Source organism: Lagenorhynchus albirostris, chromosome 7 (assembly GCF_949774975.1).
Source record: "Lagenorhynchus albirostris chromosome 7, mLagAlb1.1, whole genome shotgun sequence".
Lineage (NCBI taxonomy): Eukaryota > Metazoa > Chordata > Mammalia > Artiodactyla > Delphinidae > Lagenorhynchus > Lagenorhynchus albirostris.
In genome coordinates, this window is record NC_083101.1 from 103,223,627 (window position 1) to 103,245,037 (window position 21,411).

The 21,411-nt window shown below is 51.5% G+C and overlaps 1 protein-coding gene across 2 annotated transcripts in view; it reads left to right on the forward strand.

Moving 5' to 3' along the window:
• DPYSL2 (dihydropyrimidinase like 2) overlaps positions 1-21,411 on the forward strand; it is a 115,476-nt gene that overhangs the window by 81,495 nt on the left and 12,570 nt on the right. For both annotated transcript variants that reach the window (XM_060155716.1, XM_060155717.1), the window contains exons 4-10: positions 3,232-3,396; positions 5,663-5,724; positions 6,205-6,285; positions 7,033-7,101; positions 12,223-12,343; positions 20,336-20,492; positions 21,186-21,327. In XM_060155716.1, coding sequence (XP_060011699.1) covers positions 3,232-3,396; positions 5,663-5,724; positions 6,205-6,285; positions 7,033-7,101; positions 12,223-12,343; positions 20,336-20,492; positions 21,186-21,327 — 797 coding nt within the window. The remainder of the gene's footprint in view (positions 1-3,231; positions 3,397-5,662; positions 5,725-6,204; positions 6,286-7,032; positions 7,102-12,222; positions 12,344-20,335; positions 20,493-21,185; positions 21,328-21,411) is intronic.

Here is a 21,411-nt window from a genome sequence, read left to right on the forward strand (position 1 = left end):
ACACGGCAGGGGGGTGAGGCAGCAGGAGTCAGAATCAGAGCTTGGGGTTCACCAACCTCAAAGGCCATCCTTTCCTGGTCCGATGCCAGGCTGGGTTGATGAGCTGTCCCTCACGTCTTACAAAAGCGGAGAGAAGTCAGCTGTCAGGCAGAAGCCAGGCTCTCGTAGGGACAGATGGCTTAGGAAAGTCACCAGGGAAAAGGCCTGTGAGTTCCATGCAAGTCATTTCCAGGCTTTGTCCTCAGAGGAGAATCTCTGCTCCCTCCGGAAATGAGTATGATGCTCTGCCCTGTTCCCTGGAGCAGCTCTTCCCGGGAGAGCTTCTATTTAAAGAGAACTGTGGGAAAACATGTGGAGGCTTTTCGTGGACACGTTTCTGAGTGTCATTAGCCCTTGGAGGAAATGTGTTTCTTTCCCTGAAGCCCTCAACTTTGCCTGTGTCCTGAGTGTTCAAGGGTTCATAACTCTACGAGCTGCTTTTGGATATGTAGAGAACCAGATATTTTTGGTCAGTGATAATGCTGTTGTGTAGTAAACAGGACCCTGATGGTAAAGTGGGCATGAGTGAATGGCGGTTTGGCAGAAGAGATCAGTGGGAAAAGATTTGCCCTCAGTTACTGATGCTCAGAGTGGAAGCTCCCAGGGAGCTTATTAAAAGTTCAGGTTCTCAGGTCCCAGCCCAGACCTACAGAATCCGAAAGTCTGGGGGTGATGTCAAGGAACCTGGGTTTTTGGGGTTTCTTTTTGCGGTACGCGGGCCTCTCACTGTTGTGGCCTCTCCCGTTGCGGAGCACAGGCTCCGGACGCGCAGGCTCAGCGGCCATGGCTCACGGGCCCAGCTGCTCCGCGGCATGTGGGATCTTCCCGGACCAGGGCAGGAACCCGTGTCCCCTGCATCGGCAGGCGGGCTCTCAACCACTGTGCCACCAGGGAAGCCCGGAACCTGGGTTTTAATAAGCTCTCAAGATAATTTTTATACACCCTGAACTTCAAGGAGCATAGCACCCGATGATCTTACCTATGCTTGGAGTTGAGCAGGAAAATCTGATTGTGTTCCCAGGAGGGCATGTCCTGATCTTGCGGGGTGGCGTGGGAGCTGGAAGGGAGCATTCATTCATTTGTTGAAAATAGGTATTGAGCACTTCCTATGTCTAGGCACCTACCCCCTGCTCTGAGGGAGTTTACATCCCAGCGACAGGGGATGGGAGGGGGAGAATCAGAGAGTAAAAGTACGGAAACGATGCAGAAACTACTGCACATGGGGGTGCGACCCTGGGATGGTGACATTTAACCCAATCAGAGGGAGAAAAACGAGATGCCCAAGGAAAGAGCAAGGTGAATGGATTTCCAAAGAAAGAGCACTGCTTGTGCAAAGGCCTGGAGGTAGGGGAGTTGGGCAGGTCAAAGAGTGAAGTAAGGCTGGGGTGACCTGAAGGTGGTGAGCAGGGGGTAGGTGGCAGAGATTATGTTGGAGAGATGAGCAGGGACCGATCTTCAGGACCAAGAAAAGGAGTTAGAATTTCACTCTAGAGATGGTGGACAGCAACCAAAGGCTTTTTGGAGGAGGGCAGGTGATGAAACCAGGGGCGTGACTAGGGAGATACTGCCCAAACTGTGATTGCTACAAAGTCAGGTTTTCATCCTTTTTTTCTTTTTCTTTTTTTTTTTTTTTCTTTTTGCCAGGGGCAGGGGGACACAATTTAAGAAGAAAACTTGAAGTCACTTTGTCAGAGTTTCTATGTTAGTATTTTACAGATGGAACAGACTCGTATTAGAAGTGTATATGCTCATTGCTTTTGTTAGGTAACATTATATGTTATATGTATTACAATACCAGCAATGTATTTACCCATTTAATTACATATACTACTACTTATAAAAAGTAAATTTTGTCAAAAGAAAATTCAGCCTAGATGTCCGTATTTTCAAGCATATGAAGCCAAGCTCAGCTGATTACCGTTGAGCACCGTCTGCAAGATTTGATCCACTTCAGAAATCTGAGCTCACTAGCATTGCCTGGGCTGGCATTTTCTTAGCTGAGAACTGCTTACCTGGGTGTAGAAAATCTAATATTTAGAGGAATGATTCATTGCTTTAGGCATCAAGAGTCCTGGGTTTTGTCTTCTTGGTTATGTAAGTTTGATTCAACCTTGGACACGTCATTTCAGTTTGTATTTCAGTGTCTCTGTGCAGAAGATGAGTAATAATAATTATGGTAACTGGGCAAGAGCTCTTCAGGACCTAGGAGAGACAACATGTGCAAAGGCCATGTGGCAGAAGGGAGGAGGCTGAAAGATGGCCTGCGTATTTGGAGATCAGAGTGCAAGGGGTAGGTGGTCCAGGGTGATTTGTAGAGGTAGGCAGGGGCCAAGCCAAGATCTTGAGGACCTTGTTGGGAACTTTAATTTTTATCTGAAGAGTAAGGGGAAGCCGTTGGAGGATTTAAATTGGGGAGTGACACATGGTTGACGTGCCGTCTCATTGAGTCCTCATAACAAATGTATGAGGTACGTAATATCCCTATTTTAAACCAGCACAGAAACTCAGGGTGGTGGAGATTAAGTGACTCACCTTGCTGGTGGGGGGTGGAGGCAAGAAAGAGACTCAGGTGAGCCTGACTCCAGAGGCCTCTGTCCTCCGTATCAGCCTACCTCAATAATAATATAACAATAACCGCAGTTTTAAAATGCTTTGAACTCGTAGGATGAAAGATCTCCCTTAAATTACAAAGTGGTATTATGCCGCAGAAATCCGAGTGGTGATGAGAGAGTGGATATGCCGGGGAACTTCTAAAAGGCCCAGTCTGCATGGCTGCGGTCCAGCATCCTCAAGTTCCTTGCCGTCTGGTAGGGGGCGTCTCACGAGCCAGCTATCAACACAAGGAAGGGCTTGCCGGCTCTGGCCAGCTATCTGACACTGCCATTGTCCGTAAGGACTCATTGTCCTTGAAATGTGCCCGAGCTCTGTGCTTTCAGCGGTTTTGAGCTGGGAAATCAGATCAGGGCAGGTCGTGCGTGGTTTCACTGGAGGAGTCGTGCCGTGCCAAGTTTCTGCTTTCTCCTTCTTGGGTAGTCGGCTGGCTTAAGTGGATTCTTAGAATCTGGTTGTAGAGATCACCATCTCAATTTTGAACCCAAGAAGCCCTTGTTCAGGGTCGAAATGGGGAAACAGCTGCTGGCCCGCCACCCTTGAAGCTCCCGTTGGTGACGACGCATGTCTGTTCCTTTCTAGTTGACCATGTGGTTCCCGAGCCTGGGACCAGCCTGCTGGCTGCCTTCGACCAGTGGAGGGAATGGGCCGACAGCAAGTCCTGCTGCGACTACTCTCTGCACGTGGACATCACCGAGTGGCACAAGGGCATCCAGGAGGAGATGGAGACCCTGGTGAAGGACCACGGTAGGTTGTGCTGCCCCAGCGCCTTCTGGGGATATTTCCTTCTCAGCCCACGAGCTGGCTGAGCCCTGAAGGAGAGCTTCTGGGAAGAGTGCTGATCGATGCCTTCTGCATCCCCGTGCCTGCCAGGAGGGAGGGCTTAGGCTGCAGCTCGTGCTCATTGCAGGTGGCCAGACAGCCAGTCACAGCTTACTGGTGTGAGCGAGCTGTGTGCGCCAGCCAGGCTGGAGAGTTGAGGCTGTGAGAGTGATTTGCCCTCAGAGGATAACATGGATATCCCAGGGAGGATTCTGGGCGGTCTTAGGAGAGAGCCCGGGACGCTGAGTACAGGACTTGAGCAGTCTCTTCCTGCAGACCCAGAAGAATCAGGGTAGATTTGAAGGTGATGAGGCTCTGGGACCACCTGTGGGCTCTGGCTTTGTCCATAGGACTATTTTGGGGAGGAAGATTCTAAGGATTGGGTTCTGAAAGATTCCCAGGGAGGCTGGGGGAAATCTTAACCACCTCAAGTTGCCTCTGGGACCCTCTTGTCCACAGGAACCTTGGGGGTTTGGGTGGTGTTACCAGACCACATCATCTTTGGGCGTCTCCTTGACCTTGGCTATAGACTGGAGGTCACGTGGGGTCACATGTTGACCTCTTTGGATCCTAATCGTCCAGGAAGCATCTATGCTTTAGGGTTCTGGGACTGCTAAGCTCAGAAATGCCATGAGCTATGAGTAAAATCTAGGCATGGATCTGGTAGCTATCCATAGATTTGGTAGGGAAAGCCTAGAATAAAAATCTGGAGTCTTGGGTTTATCTGTCTGCTTTTCCAGAAGCTAGCTAGTATGACCTTGGGCAAATCTTAAATTTCATGAGTCTCAATTAGGAAAAATTTTATGAGTCCCAATTAGGAAAATTTAAAAACTTAAATTTTATGAGTCTCAATTAGGAAAAAAAATCTCACATGAGGCTATTGGGTTAGATACCTTAAGATTCATTGCAGCATGAAGGTCCCATGTGACTGCAACTAGGTAACCCTTGACCTTTCTCACTTTTGAGAGTACCGACACTCAAATGGATTCAATACTTGTAATAAATTTACTCCCCATCAGCCTGGAGGGTTCCCATAGCAACTGTTGCCTAGCAGGGGACAAGGGCAGGGATGTCCTGAGGCACTGAACCAAGGCAGCTTCCAGCACCCCCGACAACTTGAATTAAGCTCCAAGCCTAGCAGGTTGTCAGTACAGTTGTTTACCATTGTGATGAATGTTGAGCAGGGATGTTTGGTCTGGTGCCTCTGGCAGCAAGAACCCTAAAATGCCAGGGTGAGAACTGTGACATCTGCTTGTCACACTCACAGCCCTTTTCTTGTTAAAAAAAACGTTTCTTAAAAATCAGCCTGAAAGGCAATCGGTTTACCAGAGAAACGACATTTATTATAACTCTTCATCTGCAGGATCTTCTAATTCATCTTCTTGTTAAAGTCACAACCGTTAGGAACAACTTTTATTTTTAACTTTTCACGTTTAATTGTGGTAAAATACAACATAGCGTACACTTTACCATCTTCATCATTTTTAAGTGTGCAGTTCAGTGACATGAAGGACATTCACATTGTTGTGCCCATCACCACCATCCATCTGCAGACCTTTTCTCATCGTTCCAAAATGCAACTCTGTACCCGTTAAACAATAACTTCCCCTTCTCCCTCCTCCCAGCCCCTGGCAACCCCCATTCTACTTTCTGCGTCTATGCATTTGGCCTGTAGGTGGAATCCTACAGTATTTGTCCTTTTGTGACTGGCGTATTCCCCTTAGCAGAATGTCCTCGAGGCTCATCTCCATAGTGTAGCCTGTGTCAGAATTCCCTTCCGTTTTAAGGCTGGATAATATCCCATTGTGTGGCTGGACCACATTCTGTTTATCCATTCATCCACAGACACATTTTGCTTCCACCTTTTGGCTATTGTGAGTAATGCTGCTGTGAACATGGGTGTACAGATACGGGCAATTTAAAATTTTGATACAGTTTTAACTTTAGAGAAAATTGTAAAAATACTATAAAGAATCCTTATGCACCCTGTTGCCAGATTCGCCCGTTGTTCACATTTTACCACATTCGCTTTATCATTCTCTCCCTGTCTCCATCTCTGTCTCTCTTTGTCTCTCCCTCTTTCTGTCTCTCTGCATACATATGCGCAATATTATTACTTCCTTATTCTCTTCCAGATTATTGGTTTATCTGTTTGTCACGTCTCCACCTCTCTGTTTTGTCTGTCCACTAGGGGTAAATTCCTTCCTCGTGTACATGGCTTTCAAAGATCGCTTCCAGCTAACGGATTCCCAGGTAAGAAAAGCCCGCTCACTGGCATTCGGTATGTTCGGACCACTGCTGTTGTCTTGAAAGCTGCCTCCAGTGAGTGCTCACGGGAAATGGCTGGTGGGTGAAGCCCCGGATGTAACTCCCTTTAGGGAGGGTACGAACCCAGCGCCCTGGTCCCCCAGGACAGGTGTTCCACCAAGCTCTGGAATCAGCCACCTGCCGTGGGCCAGTGTGGCCGAGAGGTGTTCCCCGACCCTCTTCAGCAAACCTGGTGCAGAGAAGGTGTCACCCGAGAGCTTCTCCTAATTCAAGCCCTTTTAGGTTACCCTGCCTCTGTTAATTATCTGTTAATTACCACTGGCCTCAGGAGTGTCAGAAAAGCCGGCCTTAATAGAAGCAGCGAGGGGTCCCTGTGCTGGTCCCTGTGGCTGTCAGGGAGGTGTTGTACTTGTGACCAGGAAGACAGAGGTCCCTGTCTCTGATCCCACCCCCTCCCTCTCTCAGATCTATGAAGTCCTGAGTGTGATCCGGGACATTGGAGCGATTGCTCAAGTCCACGCGGAAAACGGCGACATCATCGCAGAGGTATGTGCTTTCTCTTCATCACCTCGACGTGACCCACAGGGTGAGAGGCAGGCTCGAGAGTGGAGCAGCTTCCGTAGCTCAGCTCCGGTGGGGAAAAGCGGAGTGACCCAGTAGGACTGTACAAACAGCCTCGCTGACAGCGTGAATGTTGGGGACGCACGTGCCGCTTGGCATCTTCTGTAGGACGTGTAACCTTTCCACAGAGAAGTCCTTCCTCTCAGCGCTGTGACGCGGCTGCCTGTGGATGTCCACGTATAGATATCTTACACTGTAGCCCAGGGCTGGGGACACATTGGCTTTCGGCATCCCAGGGGACAGCTGCACATATTTGGGAGGCTGTAACTGGTCTGTCATAGCTCGGGCAGCAGTGGAAGCAGGGTACCGTGCCCTCTCTTCGTGGGGTCTTGGGATGAGAGCTGAGTGGTCCGCGTGCCAGGTTTTTTTGCGGTACGCGGGCCTCTCACCGTTGCGGCCTCTCCCCTTGCGGAGCACAGGCTCCGGACGCGCAGGCTCAGCGGCCGTGGCTCACGGGCCCAGCCGCTCCGCGGCACGCGGGATCTTCCCAGACCGGGGCACGAACCCATGTCCCCTGCATCGGCAGGCGGACTCTCAAGCACTGCGCCACCAGGGAAGCCCCAGCGTGCCATTTTGAGGTCTTGCCCGAGTAATTTTTACCCACGTCTCAGCAGTCAGAGCCATCCGGGGTCCAACTCTCCCTGAAAGTCTGCTTTTCTTTAAACATTGCAGGAGCAGCAGAGGATCCTGGATCTGGGCATCACGGGCCCTGAGGGACATGTGCTGAGCCGGCCCGAGGAGGTGAGCGTCTGTTGGACGGAATGCATGAATCCTTGTTCTGGGGTGGGTGCCACCAGAGCCACAGAGAACCCACTTCCTGCCTGTTGAGAATTGGGCTTCTCGGGTGCTGATTTTGGTCCCTCTGAGAAGTCACATCACCCCCTGAGAAGTGTCTACACAGGCGAAGTGAAGGGTTAGACTGTGCTGTGGGGTAAAGCAGCATGACTTGTTTAGCCTAAAGACTCCTCTTTCTGTCTCTAATTCTTCAAGCCCTTTCTTGGGTAGACAGACACAAACAGCTTTTTATTAGCATCCAGCAGTTGGGGTTTTGTGGTTCATAAGCCAGGGCCTTCAGAATCTTACCATAACAGCTCTTCTAAGTGTCTAGAAAGCAGAAGGGGGACCGTAAGTTTTTCCATGATAAGTCTGCACAGGGTATAACATAATCAGCAGAGTGTGGTAGACAGAATCTTTCAAAATCGAGGAGGGAAAATTCAGAGCAGGGTTCTTGCTGGCCCCGACATTGAGAGTCACCGTCCTGGGTGGCAAGGCTTGTGAGTGAGAAGGGGGTGCTCACATCTTACGGGACAGAGAACCTGTTTTTCTAAATTAGAATCTGTGGCCTCTGAATGCTTTTCAGGCTCTTTAAGGAAAGGCTCAAGGTCAGGCGTTGGAGGACTCGGCAGCTCTGAGCAGAGAATGCTGGGGGTCTCATGGAAATGAATAGATTTTTGTCCTTCCAGGAAAAGAGACAGGCAGAGGGGGCAGATAAACTCATCACGGGAGTGGATGGTGACTTAAAATTAGGATTTTTCCTCCTGGAAACAGGTGGAGGGAGTTGCTGGGTGAGAGGGGTATTTGCACAGATACTCCGAAGATTCCTTTCTGTGCCTTTGTTTCCCCTTCAAGGCTGGCCTCGGTGATCATTTTAACCGCATCTCCCTGGATAAAGCTGTGGGAGTGGGAAGGGCGGCGCAGGCATGACGGTCCCCAGACCCATCCTCCTTGGAGGTGGCTGGCCCTGCGTTCAGTCTTGAAACAGTTTTGGGATCGGCCTTGGAGCTGCAAGGTCTCCAGGAGGGGAGAGGGATGCCTCTCCCTTCTTTTCCTTGTAAGCCCCACTGGGAGCTAGCATTTTCTGAGTACCCAGAGGTGCCAGACACTGCGTAACAGCCCACATTTCAGCTTTAGAGCGTCCTGTGAGGGCAACGCAACACAGCCTCCTTCTCACAACTCCAGGGGGCGCCATTCAGTCCGTTGCACGGCTGGATCCAGGGGACCCATTCCATTCTGCTGCCTGTGTGTGGTGCTGCCCGGAGGTGTCCTGCAGTGAAGTGTGTCTCGTGTAAAGAAATCACGGGGGTGTGAAGTTTAGCATCAGAGAGCTAGAAAGTGCAAGCCCTCCCGACCCCTCAGTGTGTACACACACACACCCCGGAACCCAAGCTCAGTGGGAAGCCAGCGGGCCTGTGTAACCAGGTGGTGACACCTGGGGCTGGGCTTCATTGGAAAGTGGACTCTCACCTCATCCGGTGGCTGGGCTGGATCAGCTGGGAAGAGGAAGAGGGTATTGTCCTCTGAGAAAAGCAAACGCCCCTCTTCCTGATACCCGGGGCTCCTCGTGAGAGCCGCGCACTTGTTTCCATTTCAGAGCCTTCCCTGGGGCTTGCTTCCGTCTCTCCCACCCTCTGCTTTGCATCCCCAGGTCCCTGCAAACCCCACATAGAAAGCAAGCCCGCCCTGGGTTTACTGAACAGGCCAAAGCTATCAGAGGAGAGGGGTCCTCGTTGCTATTTTGACCACAAACATCACACCTGTTTTTCCACATTGAGGCCTGGGAGACTCCTCTCGTAGCCGCGGTTGCACTGCGAACCTCCGAATCCCCAGCCGTAGATTGGGAAGGCTCCTTTAGGGGCTGGCAGACGGCAACGCTCCAACACGGGGAGCTTCTGGCTCCTTGGGAGGGTCCTGTGGTCTCACGAGAGGCTGCTTTGGGGACTTTCTCTTCTGTCTGCTTTCCATGGTCGCCTGCCTCTCAGCTGATTCAGAGGCACCGACTCTAGGCCGGGCCCATCATGCGGTGCCTCCTCTAGGTCAGCCCTGTGAGCTGCCAGGCGCCAGCCGCCCCCTTCTCCCTTGGCTGCTGGGGGTGGTTTTTGAGTTCATCGCCAGGGATCTGTTAACAGTGTGTTAAACCCTCTGTAAGAGATAAAGAGGATAAAACATGGATGCATCCTGAGGGAACTGAGCTTTCGAGTCCGGTAAGGAGATATCGCCAGTGCACAAGAAACAGTTAAGAACATACAAAAATGTAGTTCCTTCCTGGTTTTATAGCCATCGCCAGCATCATGATGGTTAACTTGTGCTTGAACCACACAAAACCTGTTCTTCTTTCTGCTGGCCTTTCCAACCCAACCGTGTGAGACTGCCAGTCGGATTTCCCCCAGTTTTCAGCTGAGAAGATCGAAAGGGAGACGATAGGGGATGTGGAAATCTAGAAACCTCCTGTCCGTCAGTGGTACCCAAGCACCACTGTTATGTGTTATGATGGAGGCCTGTGGGGGACATAGAAGTGGATGAGAAAGTGGTCCCTTCTGAGAGGGATTCCAGACAAGCTGGGGAGGAAGGGGGAGATGCAAAGTAAGTAGGGGCGTGGCATGTGATGGAGTTCTGAGCCAGTTACAGCTGTAAGACAGGTGTCTGGGGAGTTCCCCTGTGGCCTAGTGGTTAGGATTCTGGCTTTCACTGCTGTGGCCTGGGTTCAGTCCCTGGTCGGGGAACTGAGATCCCGCAAGCCATGTGATGTGGCACAGAACACACACACACACACACACACACACACACACACACACAAGACTGGTGTCTGGGAGGAGAGTGGGGCACTGGAGGTAAGGGTGACAGAATTCTTGATGGAGGAGGGAGCCTCCTAACTGGGCCTTGAAGCATGGGATGGCTGGGGTATGCAGACAGCTGGGGACCTGGGCCGCAAGGGGAGTGTCGTGTACTGACACTTCTGTGCGTGCCTGTATAGGTTGCTTTGCTCCCTGGACCTTGGGGTGGTCCATCTTTAAAACCAGAAACCAGGGCTTAGGTGACCCCCTAAATCCCTGACAGCTCTGTAAGGAGACAAATACAAAATTTTGTGTTTAATCTGGAATACCGTTGTCATAATATTGAAGCCAGAGTTCACTGTGTGTGAGACAGTTTATGTTAATAGCGGAGGCATACACATGGGCGCCGGAACGGTACACGTGGATCCTTCCATGGTCTGGGTGAAACGTGGAGACGTGGGGTTTACATGACCTTCTCTCTCCGCGAGGTGACCTTAGAGCCTCTGCCCTCACGGCAGTTGCCCGACTGCGGGGTGGGGAGGGCTCAGAGCTCACCTTCCAGCGGATGAGCCAATCCAGACAGGGCCCTGGGGCCCAGATTCTCCCACCAAAGCAGTCTTCACAGAAGCCAGTGCTCCAGGGTAGGGCCCCCTAGAACTGGCACTTCTGCTCCATTTCCTCCCTAATCAGCATGACTGTGCATTCTGGTTCACCCGGGGTCCAAACCCGTTGCCCCGTGAAGTTATGAAAAGCGCCTCTGTTCGCTTTCAGAAGAGTCTGGGTTGGGACAGTGAAGTTGGGCAGTCACCTGCACCCCTGGAAGCCATGCAGATTCTAGCGGCGTCCTGTTTGCATTTCACCCTGTGGACTTTTATGGTGACTGCAGAGATGCAAGACGTCCCTCCTCTGTGCTGCCTGGGCTAGAGGCCCTTGTGTTGCAACTGGAGCCCAGGAGAGGGGAGGCCGATTGTTCAGCTATGCCAGGAATTAAAAACACTTGGATGTTTAATGAGCTTTTTCAAGAGCTGTTTGGTTTGCCTTTGCATCTCGAGACATCTCTCTTCACATAGTTGAAGCCCAAGAGACCAAATGTGAAGGATGTCCTCGTATATTAAATTAGATCACCCCTTAGCGCAGTTGCGGAACTTCAGCTCTTGGCCGAGCTGCCGTAGAGACTGGTTAGCTAAGACGATTCAGTCCAGAGCTCGGTCATTTCTTATGAAAAGTAGCAGCTCTTTATGGAACAGCCTAGCTTTAACCATTAACCCAAAATGAAGTCACTTATTTGCTCAGTAAACATTTTTGAGCACCTGCTGGGTACCAGGTGCTACCCCGGGAGAACTGCCCAGAGGATGCAACAAACCAAGGAAGACCCAGTCCCTTGCCTGGAAGAGTTGAAGCCAGCCTTTTTGCCAGGAATCGGGAGGGAGCAAAAGGCTTTCTGAGGTCCTCTGTTACATCGTCTCACTTGCCCCTTCAGCTGCTCATGCCAGGCACACACTGCTGATTCCCCTGTACGGTATAACGGTCTCAGAACTAGTCTCACCTGATCAGTAATCCCTTGGGGTTATTTAGCAGTAATCCCTTGGGGTCTTTGGAACATCATTCGCTGAAGCATCATGCTTAAAGAATCAGGTTTCTGGTTAGAGCAGCCCTCCCGTCTCGTGCTGAAGGGTGTACCAGTCTGTGGCTGGCGATGATGCGGTTTGCCTATACAGAGGGGCCTTTGGTTTACACAAATCTGCCTGCTCCGTTCCCAGAGCCCTGTGAGGTCGCATTGTTTCTTAGATGATGCTGGCTTCATTTGTGGGCGTGGGACAGAAGCCCAACTCAAAAATTCATCACTGAATGTTTTGACTGGAGACCATGCCCCTGGAGTGAATGCACCAAACTGGGAGCCACTGGTTTCCAAGCATGGTGGTTCTCCAACATTAGCAAGTGTAAATATCACCTGGGGTCCATAAGAGCCACATTTCTGGGTCCCACCCCCAGAGTTACTGATCCTGTGGGTCTGGGGAAGGGCCCGAGGCACCTGAGAATCTGCATGTCTTACAGACCCCAGCCGATGCCGACCACGCTTAGAACCATCCACAAGGGCCGGGAAGGAATTGCCCCATCCTTTCAACCAATCAATACTGAGTGACCCTGGGCACGTCACCTCCCCCGCCTGCAGTGCCACTCAGGGTAGAGCCCTGAGGACACAGGGGTCTCAGGTTCACCGTGGCCTCTCCCGGTGGGAGGAGGGTAGAGACGGGCTCAGGGGACAGACTGAGTGTGGGTGCAGTTCTCACGCTTGGATGCTCTACTGCAGGTCGAGGCTGAAGCCGTGAACCGTTCCATCACCATAGCCAACCAGACCAACTGCCCCCTGTACATCACCAAGGTGATGAGCAAGAGTGCCGCGGAAGTCATCGCCCAGGCCCGGAAAAAGGGTAAGTGCCGCCTGCGGTCTGACTGCGCGCAGGTTCCAGGGGAGAGGGGGAGGGGGGAGGGGGAGGGCTGCTTTTCCAACCCCTCCTGCCAAGTGGGTCGTTCTGCTCTCCTCACGTTCCAGCATTAACCTAATTACAGCTGGGCACGGCGGGGAGCTCCAGTTTCTCGCTGTGTTCCGGGGCCGCGGCCATGTTGGCGTCTATTTAAAGCCGCGCACAGCGCAGGGTGGGTGGACGGGCACACTCGCCTCCTGCCCCCGCTTCCGTAGAAAAGTTGGAGTTCGTTTGACGCAGTCTAAATGGACCAGGCACATACACAGATGACGTCCGTCCATGCGCCGCAGAATCCTGGGGAACCTTCTATGGCTAAGCGCCGTTCCCCTCCGTGGCTGGTAGTGATTTCTGCTGGGGTGTGTGAGTGAGTCTCACGGGGGCGTAGGATGGGGATTTTGCCCTGGCCGCCCTCGTGTCCTGTTCTCCTTGTGCTGGAGTGGCTCTTTGTAGATTACAGCGATATATTCTGGGCTGAGGCCGGTCCTCTGTTCCAGCGGGAAGGTTCTTGGAAACTAATTTACCAAGTGCTGCTTCCAGGAGACGTGCTGTGAGCACCTTAATCCTACTGAACCTGCCTTTGACTGTGAGTACGGGTAATCGCAACACGTGGTCTGTGCCGGGTAATCGCAACACGTGGTCTGTGCTTGGGAGTGTAGCTCCACTTACAGAAAGAAAGCCTGATCCTGTGTAGTGGACTTGGGGTGGGTCTTGGCTGGATCAGAACATGAGTATCATAGAAGAGTTCTCCCTCCCTCCCTCCCTCCCTCCCTCCCTCCTTTCTTCCTTCCTCCCTCTTTCCCCATTTTATTTCCCAACCCGATTGCCTCTTTGCATTTCTCCGGCTCAGTGTCTCCATTTCTCTCTTGACTTTCTTCTAGCTTTCTCCTGGTCTCTGTACCACTTTCTTGGTGTCTCTCTCTCCCTCCCCCGGACCCCTCATTCTTTTTTGATTCCTTTATCTCTCCCCATGTGTCTTTCTTTCTCTGTCAGCAAGGGAGCACTCTGACCTCTCTGGTTTGTTTCTGGTTCTCTGTGGGGTGTGATCCACGTGGATCCGGATTTTTTCACTGGTGGGTGAGTTGGTGCAAGATTTAGAACAAATTGCCCAATGACCGCTGAGTCAGCCTGTCCCAGGAGCTGATAGCCTCTAGATGGACCCAGCAATGAATTCCTAGCCCCTGTTCTTTGCACCTCCCCTGGGGCCTTTGTCCTTAGGCTCTTCATGAAATGGTTGCTGCGATACCAGTTTCTTGGAAACCTGCCCTCTCCTGGCAGCTAGAAGGAACTGCCAACTTTTACTATGTGATACTTAAGGCATTTGAGCTGGAGGTGAGGAATGGTCCCAGCCCTGTTAGCTCCTTTACTAGCAGTGGGAGGGTGCAGGAGCAGATGGTCACGTGGGAAATAGTTTATCAAAGAGGTGCGAGCCAAGTATGGTTAGAGCACAGAGGAAGGCGCCACTGTTCAGACACGCACTGCAGCCCCCTACCCGGTCTTAGAGGGGTCAGGCTGTGTAAAGCGACTCAACATCTCTGTGCGCATGTCAGCTGTTGAAAAAGCAGAACCCCATCAATGTCTAGAACAGTAGCATCTCCCCTCACTGGTCTCCATGTGCCTCGCACCCAGAGACCTGCAGGTCCTAAATCCAAGACAGGAGGTGTTTAGGTAAGTGAAGGTGTGAGATAGAGCGTGAGTGAGGCCTGTTTCCACGGGGCTGCATTGCCCGTGCTGCTTCCTTCATTCTGTGTCCTTCCACAGGACAGCGTGTCACCAGCCCCACTCTGCAAATGAGGAAATGAAGACACAGCCAGCACCACGATACCTTGGGCAGTTTTCACTCTTCAAAAGAACTTAGACACAGGTCGATGTAATAGGCTCATGTCACAGAAAGGAAACTGCAATGCGGAGATTGACTATCTTGCCCCGGGTCATCCAGCCCGTGGGAAATAGAACCCTTAGCTCCAGACTCCGGGCCTGCTCTCTTTCCACTGAGGATCCAGTGTCGGGATTTCTCGCGAACAGGCACCCTCGGTCTGCATTTTGTCCGCATGAGGGTTCGAGCATGGCGCTGATGCCTTCCGTGTGTGAGTGGTGGCGCGTAGGCAGTGTCTGATGACCTCATCCCGTGCACACCCCTCCCCCTCCTCCCCCCTCCCCACCCCCGGAACCCAGATGCAGAAACGTCCACAACCCAAACTTGAGACTTCCTGTGCCCTGCGGGTCAGTGGGAATGGTGGCGGTGTAACGAGAAGCACATGGTCACGGGCCCCGTGAGGACTGACCCAACCTGGGGGACGATTCCTTCGTGTTAAGTTAATGCACAACCTAGTAATCTTGAACCCAGAGAGTGGCCCATGGGTTGGGCTGTGAATGTTATAAAATCTCACCAAGATCTGTGTTGGTCAGGTCTCTGGAGAAACACAACCAATATCTCTCTCTCTCTCGCTCTCTCTCGCTCTCGCTCTCTCTCGCTCTCTCGCTCTCTCGCTCTCTCGCTCTCTTGCTCTCGCTCTCGCTCTCGCTCTCTCTCACTCTCTCTCTCTCTCTCTCTCGCTCTACCTCTCTCTCTCTCTCTCTCTCTCTCTCTCGCTCTCTCTCTCTCTCTAGCTCTCTCTCGCTCTCTCTCGCTCTACCTCTCTCGCGCTCCTCTCTACCTCTCTCTCTCTCTCGCTCTCTCTCTCTCTCTCTCTCTCTCTACCTCTCTCTCTCTCTCTCTCTCTCTCTCTCACACACACACACACACACACACACACACACACACACATTTTAAGGAATTGGCTCATGCCATATGGGCACCGGCAAGTCTGGAGTCTACAGGGTGGGCTGGCAGGCTGGAGACGCGGAAGAGTTGCTGTTGCAGCCGAATACCCTCACCTTAATGGCAGATGCTTCCAAGTTGGGAATTCAGTTCAGCCACTTGCAGGGTGAGACTCTGGGTTCAGTTTTCAGCTGGTTTAGCGCTGAGGCTACTGGAGATGAGGATCTCTTTTGGGGCCGATGTAGAAACGTTTGGGTCATTTATGGGACCCTTGAGCTGGGAATTTGAATCCCTGAGTCATCCTTGCCTTTCCCCACTTTGTCCAGTGTAATTAGGAACAACCAGCTAATCTTGTTATACTCGGTTTGACAGAAATGTGCTAAGGTGTCAAATACACGGTTACCCAGAACTTTGCCTGTTTTAAGTACCGGCTGTGGTTTTTTTTCGTGCATTTCTTTTGCCCCATCATGCCATGTACTATCAGTGTTCTCTTAACTAGTGGGAGTGGAGTCATTAGTGCTTTAAATCACATCAGATTAGAGAGCCAACTTCAGAAACCCCAGAGCCAGTTCAGAAAACTTTAAGATTCTGTTCCTTTAGAACCACTCTTGATACCAAAATCTGACAGGGTTATCCATGGACAGGTGCCAGGGTGTTGAGTTCTGGCCTGAGAGGAGAGGGAGAGTGGTGTGTGTGTGTATTTGTGTAGATTTTTGTTTTTTTGGCCGTGCCAAGGGGCCTGCGGGATCTTAGTTCCCTGACCAGGGATTGAACCCAGCGCCCCCTGCAGTGGAAGCGCAGAGTCTTAACCACTGGACTGCCAGGGAATTCCCAGTGTTTGTGTAGTTTCTCACTGTGCTTTTGTGGCTGTGTTTTGAAATACACACACACACACACACACACACACACACACGGTTTTCCGTTGTTTCTGCTCTGGATTTGTCCTCTTGCTTCTCGTTCATGGGAAATGACTAACCGCCCGGGCGGAAGCTGTCAAACATATCTAACCCCCAGCCTTCCTTTATTCTTCATGAATGCACTCAGGCCCGTTGTAAATAAACACCACCCCCAGCCCTGCTGTTCCCAGCCATCCTAGGGAGCCTGCCAAAGGCCGGCCTGGGATCACATCCTTCAGTTTAGACTTTCCCCGCAGAAGGAGAGCAGGAAGGTCTAACTGCCACGAAGAAAACATCAGAAGCGTGTTTGGAGGAGGGCAGAAAGGCCAGTGAAGCCTGTTTGCTGGTTTATTATTATTAGTGGTAATTATTTCCGGCATGCAGTGCAGTGATGTCTGCGGCCTGACTGAGGTCCAGAAGCCCATCCATGGCTGTCTCAGGTACAGTGTTTATAAAACGGGCGGAGGTGGAGGCCTCCTCAGGACGGTGTAACTCCTGCCCTGCCTTTGGGGGCCGAAGAGAAGAAAACGCAAAAGACAGCAAGGACCTCTGAATCCCTAAACAGGGCAAAGCAGGAATGAGCTGCAAAGATGGCTTTCTCCCTGACTTACTTCATTCTGTATGACAGACTCTAGTAAGTCAGAAAGAGAAAAACAAATATCGTATATGAACGCATATATGTGGAATCTAGAAAAATGATACAGATGAACCTATTTGCAGGGCAGGAATAGAGACGCAGACGTAGAGAACGGACATGTGGGCACAAGGGGGAAGGGGAGGGTGGGACGAATTGGGAGATTAGGATTGACATATATACACCACCGTGTGTAAAATAGACAGCTAGTGGGAACCTGCTGTGTAGCACAGGGAGTTCAGCTTGGTGCTCTGTGATGACCTGGACGGGTGGGATGAGGCGGGAAGTGACAGGGAGGTCCAGGAGGGAGGGGATATATGTATACATAGAGCTGAGTCACTTTGTTACACAGTCACTTTGTTACACAACTAGCACACCGTTGTAAAGCAGCTATACTCCAATTTTTAAAAAAAGAAAGATGTCTTTCTCCTTCTCTAAGTGCCCACATCTTTGCTTGGCCCCGGCCCAGGAGTCCTGGCTCTGCCTTGGTCTAAGGAGGCAGGTCTGGTCAGCAGTGGCCTTGAATTCTGACCCACGTCTGGGTTTTGCATAGGCCGAAGGCCGAGTTCATTCCCTTGCGGCGAGGTGCGTGGGCCGGGGCACGGTGCGTGGGCCGGGGCACGGAGGGGACGGGCCCTGTCTCCTCTACCGGCTCCTCCACCCAAATCTGACTTGTATTTTGCAGAGTAAGATGAAGGCCGAGGTCAAGGGCACTCACACTTGTAGGATTCAGGACACATTCCAGGAACCAGCCCCTCCTTGTACTCAAGTTTCCAAAGGCAGGACTGAAGTGCGGATTCAGGGAGAGGGTGAGGAATATCAAATTACGGGAAATCCGGAAACTACTGATGCTCGTGCAAGGATGTCCAAAGACTGGCAGCCACTCTTTTTCTCCAGGCAGTTCTGTCTCTTGATTGGTTTCATGTCCACAAAGCCAGGAAACCTTTAGGGTTGCGGATCCTTTGTTTTCCTAGTGACTTGCCCAGACCTCACCTTCATGCTCAGTCAATAGCCCGTGGGACCTCCAGACTTGGCTGGCTTGGAAGAGCTACCCTCAGTTCAGCCAATTCTGGCCAACGCTCCAGTCGAAAACTGTGGCCCTTGGGGGAGCTGGGGCCTGGTCAGCCATTTGCATTTCGTAGACGTGTACCTGCAGCAGCCGAGGCCTCCTTGTTGTGGGGTTTTACTACTTTGGGATGAGCTAGAGTGGTTTTTGCAGCTGCCCAGCAGCTCCTGGACCCCGTCGTGCCTGGGAGGCTTTGAGTAGGTCAGGAACGCTGGGGACCTTCCAGGTGATTCTGAGCATTACCCTTCTCTTCCTGGGGCTTCCTTCAGGGGGAGGCTTCCCCTGAGTGCTGGAGCCCCCCCTCCTGCTTGGGGATTGTCACCGATTTCCTCAAGTGAGCTGCCTGCCGGGCCTCTAGGGCCTCTAACACTCCCTGGCGGAACAGAGCGTCCTTTGTGAGATTCCTGAGGCTGGGGTCAGGGTAGGGGCCAGCTCCCGGAGCCAGCTCTCAGGGCAGCGGCTGTCCCAGAGTGGGTGTAGTGCTGTGTTACCAAGAGATAAAGTCTTGGAAGAGGCCGTGGAGAGGAAAGGAGACACATTCCAGACTGAGGAGTGTTTGGCCTTGAGGGCCCTGGGTTTGGAGAAAAGGGCCCACTTGGCAGGACCACTGTGGGGGCAGGGGAGCCCTTGGTGGGAGCAGGTAGAAGAGGTGAATTCCCGGTGGTGGTGAGGCTGGCCTGGGATCAAACTCCAGCTCTGATGCCTTTACTTAATAAAATATCTCACCCTTCAATCAGCTCAACACACATTTACTGAGTCACTTTCCTAAGGGTATCTCCATCAAATGGAAACATCAAAAATTGATTCTTATTTTTGAAAAAATTGTATTGGCGTGTAGTTGATTTACAGTGTTGTGTTAGTTCCAGGTATGCAGCAAAGTGATTCAGTTTTGCATATATTCATTCTTTTTCAGGTTCTTTCCCCATAAAGGTTCCTACAGAATACTGAGTAGAGTTCCCTGTGCTGTACAGTAGGTCCTTGTTGCCTATCTATTTTATATATAGTAGTGTATGTTAATCCCAAACTTCTAATTTATCCCTCCCCTCCACGTTTCCCCTTTGGTAACCATAAGTTTGTTTTTGGAATCTGTGAGTCTGTTTCTGTTTTGTAAATAAGTTCATTTGTATCATTTTTTTAAAAATTAGATTCCACATATGAGTGATATCATATGATATTTGTCTTTGTCTGAAAAATCAAAAAATTTAAAACCGAATGATTATTGGATTATTGGAGTGGAGGACGGGATGGAGTTTTTGGATGATGGTAGAGAAGAGACCAGTTTTGATGTGAGGCCGGCCAATGAAAGGCATGAGATGCTTCAGTGAGAAGTTTGTTTCTATCCTTGAAGTCAGAAGGGCTCCTTGGGAGGATTTTATGCAAGAGAGTGACACGGGAAGATTGTGTTTTAGGACGATCACTCTGGAAGTGCCGTGGAGAATGGATGAAGAGGTGGGGAAGGAGGTGAGCTGGGGAGGAATGAGGAAGTCCTGATTTTAAGGGAAGGTATGCAGAGTGGAAAGGAAAGGATGCATTTAAGGCATTAAAGCATTGACATTCGATGGATATAAATGATTCCCAATTTTCTGGCTTGGACATGAGTGGATAGAGAAGAGGACGTGATTTAAGCATCAGGAAACCAGCATTCTTTCTTGACAATATACTGCATTAGGCTAGGCTTCTGCAAACTCTGAAATCTCAGTAACGTAAGTGTGCAAAGTCCTTTCCTTTGCCCTCTTACAAAGTCTGCTGTGAATCTGGGGACCCTCAGGGTGGTGACTCGGGGATCCAGGCTGTCTCTTGGGCAGGTGTGGAGAGTTGCGTACTTGCTCTCAAATGCTTCATCCCACTGATGTCACGTATTGTTTCCTCTCTCAGCTCATTAACCAGAGCTGGACACTGGGAGAAGGGCTGGGAGACACTGGGAGAGCAGGGGGCATGTTTTGGTGAGCAGTGAGGTCAAGTGTGAGGTGCCCTGCATCACCCCAAATAAGAGTCTAGATGGCGCTCGGGATTGGGTGTTCGAATGCAGTCTGAGCTGGAGATTGTGAATAGATTCGGGAATCAACAGAACAGGAGGTGGAAATGTTTGGGATCCCCTAGCGGGAGAAGGTTGAGTTACAAGAGCAGGGGTAAGGGGGAGGGATTATTAGCATTATTGGCATTACCATACACACACTACTATATAGAAAATAGGTACTCAGCAAGGACCTACTGTACAGCTCAGGGAACTCTACTCAATACTCTGTAATGACCTGCACGGGAAAAGAATCTGAAAAAGAATCGATATATGTATAACTGAATCACTTTGCTGTACACCTGAAACTAACACAACATTGTTAATCAACTCTACTCCCATATAAAATAAAAATTAAAGAAAAAGAAGGGCTTCCCTGGTGGCGCAGCGGTTGAGAGCCCGCCTGCCGATGCAGGGGATGCGGGTTCGTGCTCCTGTCTGGGAGGATCCCACATGCCGCGGAGCGGCTGGGCCCGTGAGCCATGGCCTCTGAGCAGGCAGTGAGTCCCAGCAGTGGTGGTTTCCTCCCCGCTCTTTGCACAGCGCTCAGCTCTGCCCTCTGTTTGTCAGGGACCGTGGTGTATGGCGAGCCCATCACCGCCAGCTTGGGGACTGACGGCTCCCAGTACTGGAGCAAGAACTGGGCCAAGGCTGCTGCTTTTGTCACCTCCCCGCCCCTGAGCCCCGACCCGACCACTCCGGACTTTCTGAACTCCTTGCTGTCGTGGTGAGTGTTGGCGACTTGTTCCCACCTTCCGTTCTTGGTCTTTCCTTGCACCAAGCTGACCGGCGGGTTCCAACATGGTGGGCAGAAGCAAACTTGCAAACAGAGACCTCGTTCTCCAAACTCGGATTGCCGGACGGCAGCAGGGGATTGTCACCCTGACGCTTTTGGGGGCAATTCTGGGTAAAAACCAGGGCCATCTTGAAAGTCAGCCAAAGGGGATGAATGAGGTAGCAAAAGGGTTCTACTGTGGTGCAGTGTCACTCGTAAGATACCTCACAAACTAGACGTAGATACACAGCATTAGAATGAAGCTTCCGCGTCAGGCCATAGCTTCCCAAATTTCCTGTCTCCTGAGGGGAAGACAGTTAAGTCAAAAACTTTCAGTGGCCTGGCCCATTAAAAAGTACATTCAAGGGGCTTCCCTGGTGGCACAGTGGTTGGGGGTCTGCCTGCCGATGCAGGGGACACGGGTTCGTGCCCCGGTCCGGGAAGATCCCACATGCCGCGGAGTGGCTGGGCCCGTGAGCCATGGCCGCTGAGCCTGCGCGTCCGGAGCCTGTGCTCCACAACGGGAGAGGCCACAACAGTGAGAGGCCCGCGTACCACAAAAAGAAAAAAAAAAAAGTACATTCAAGGATGATCTGAGGTCAAAGATTAGTGAAATACATACCACTGGGTATGTTTTCCTTCCAGTGGAGATCTCCAGGTCACTGGCAGTGCCCACTGTACCTTCAACACTGCCCAGAAGGCCGTAGGAAAGGACAACTTCACCCTGATCCCTGAAGGCACCAATGGCACGGAGGAGCGGATGTCCGTCATCTGGGATAAGGCTGTGGTAAGGGGCGATGGTCTCACACAGGGGGAGGGCTCAGCTTTCTCCTGCCTCCTCATCCGAGGGCCCTGGGCCTCATGCAGGCCT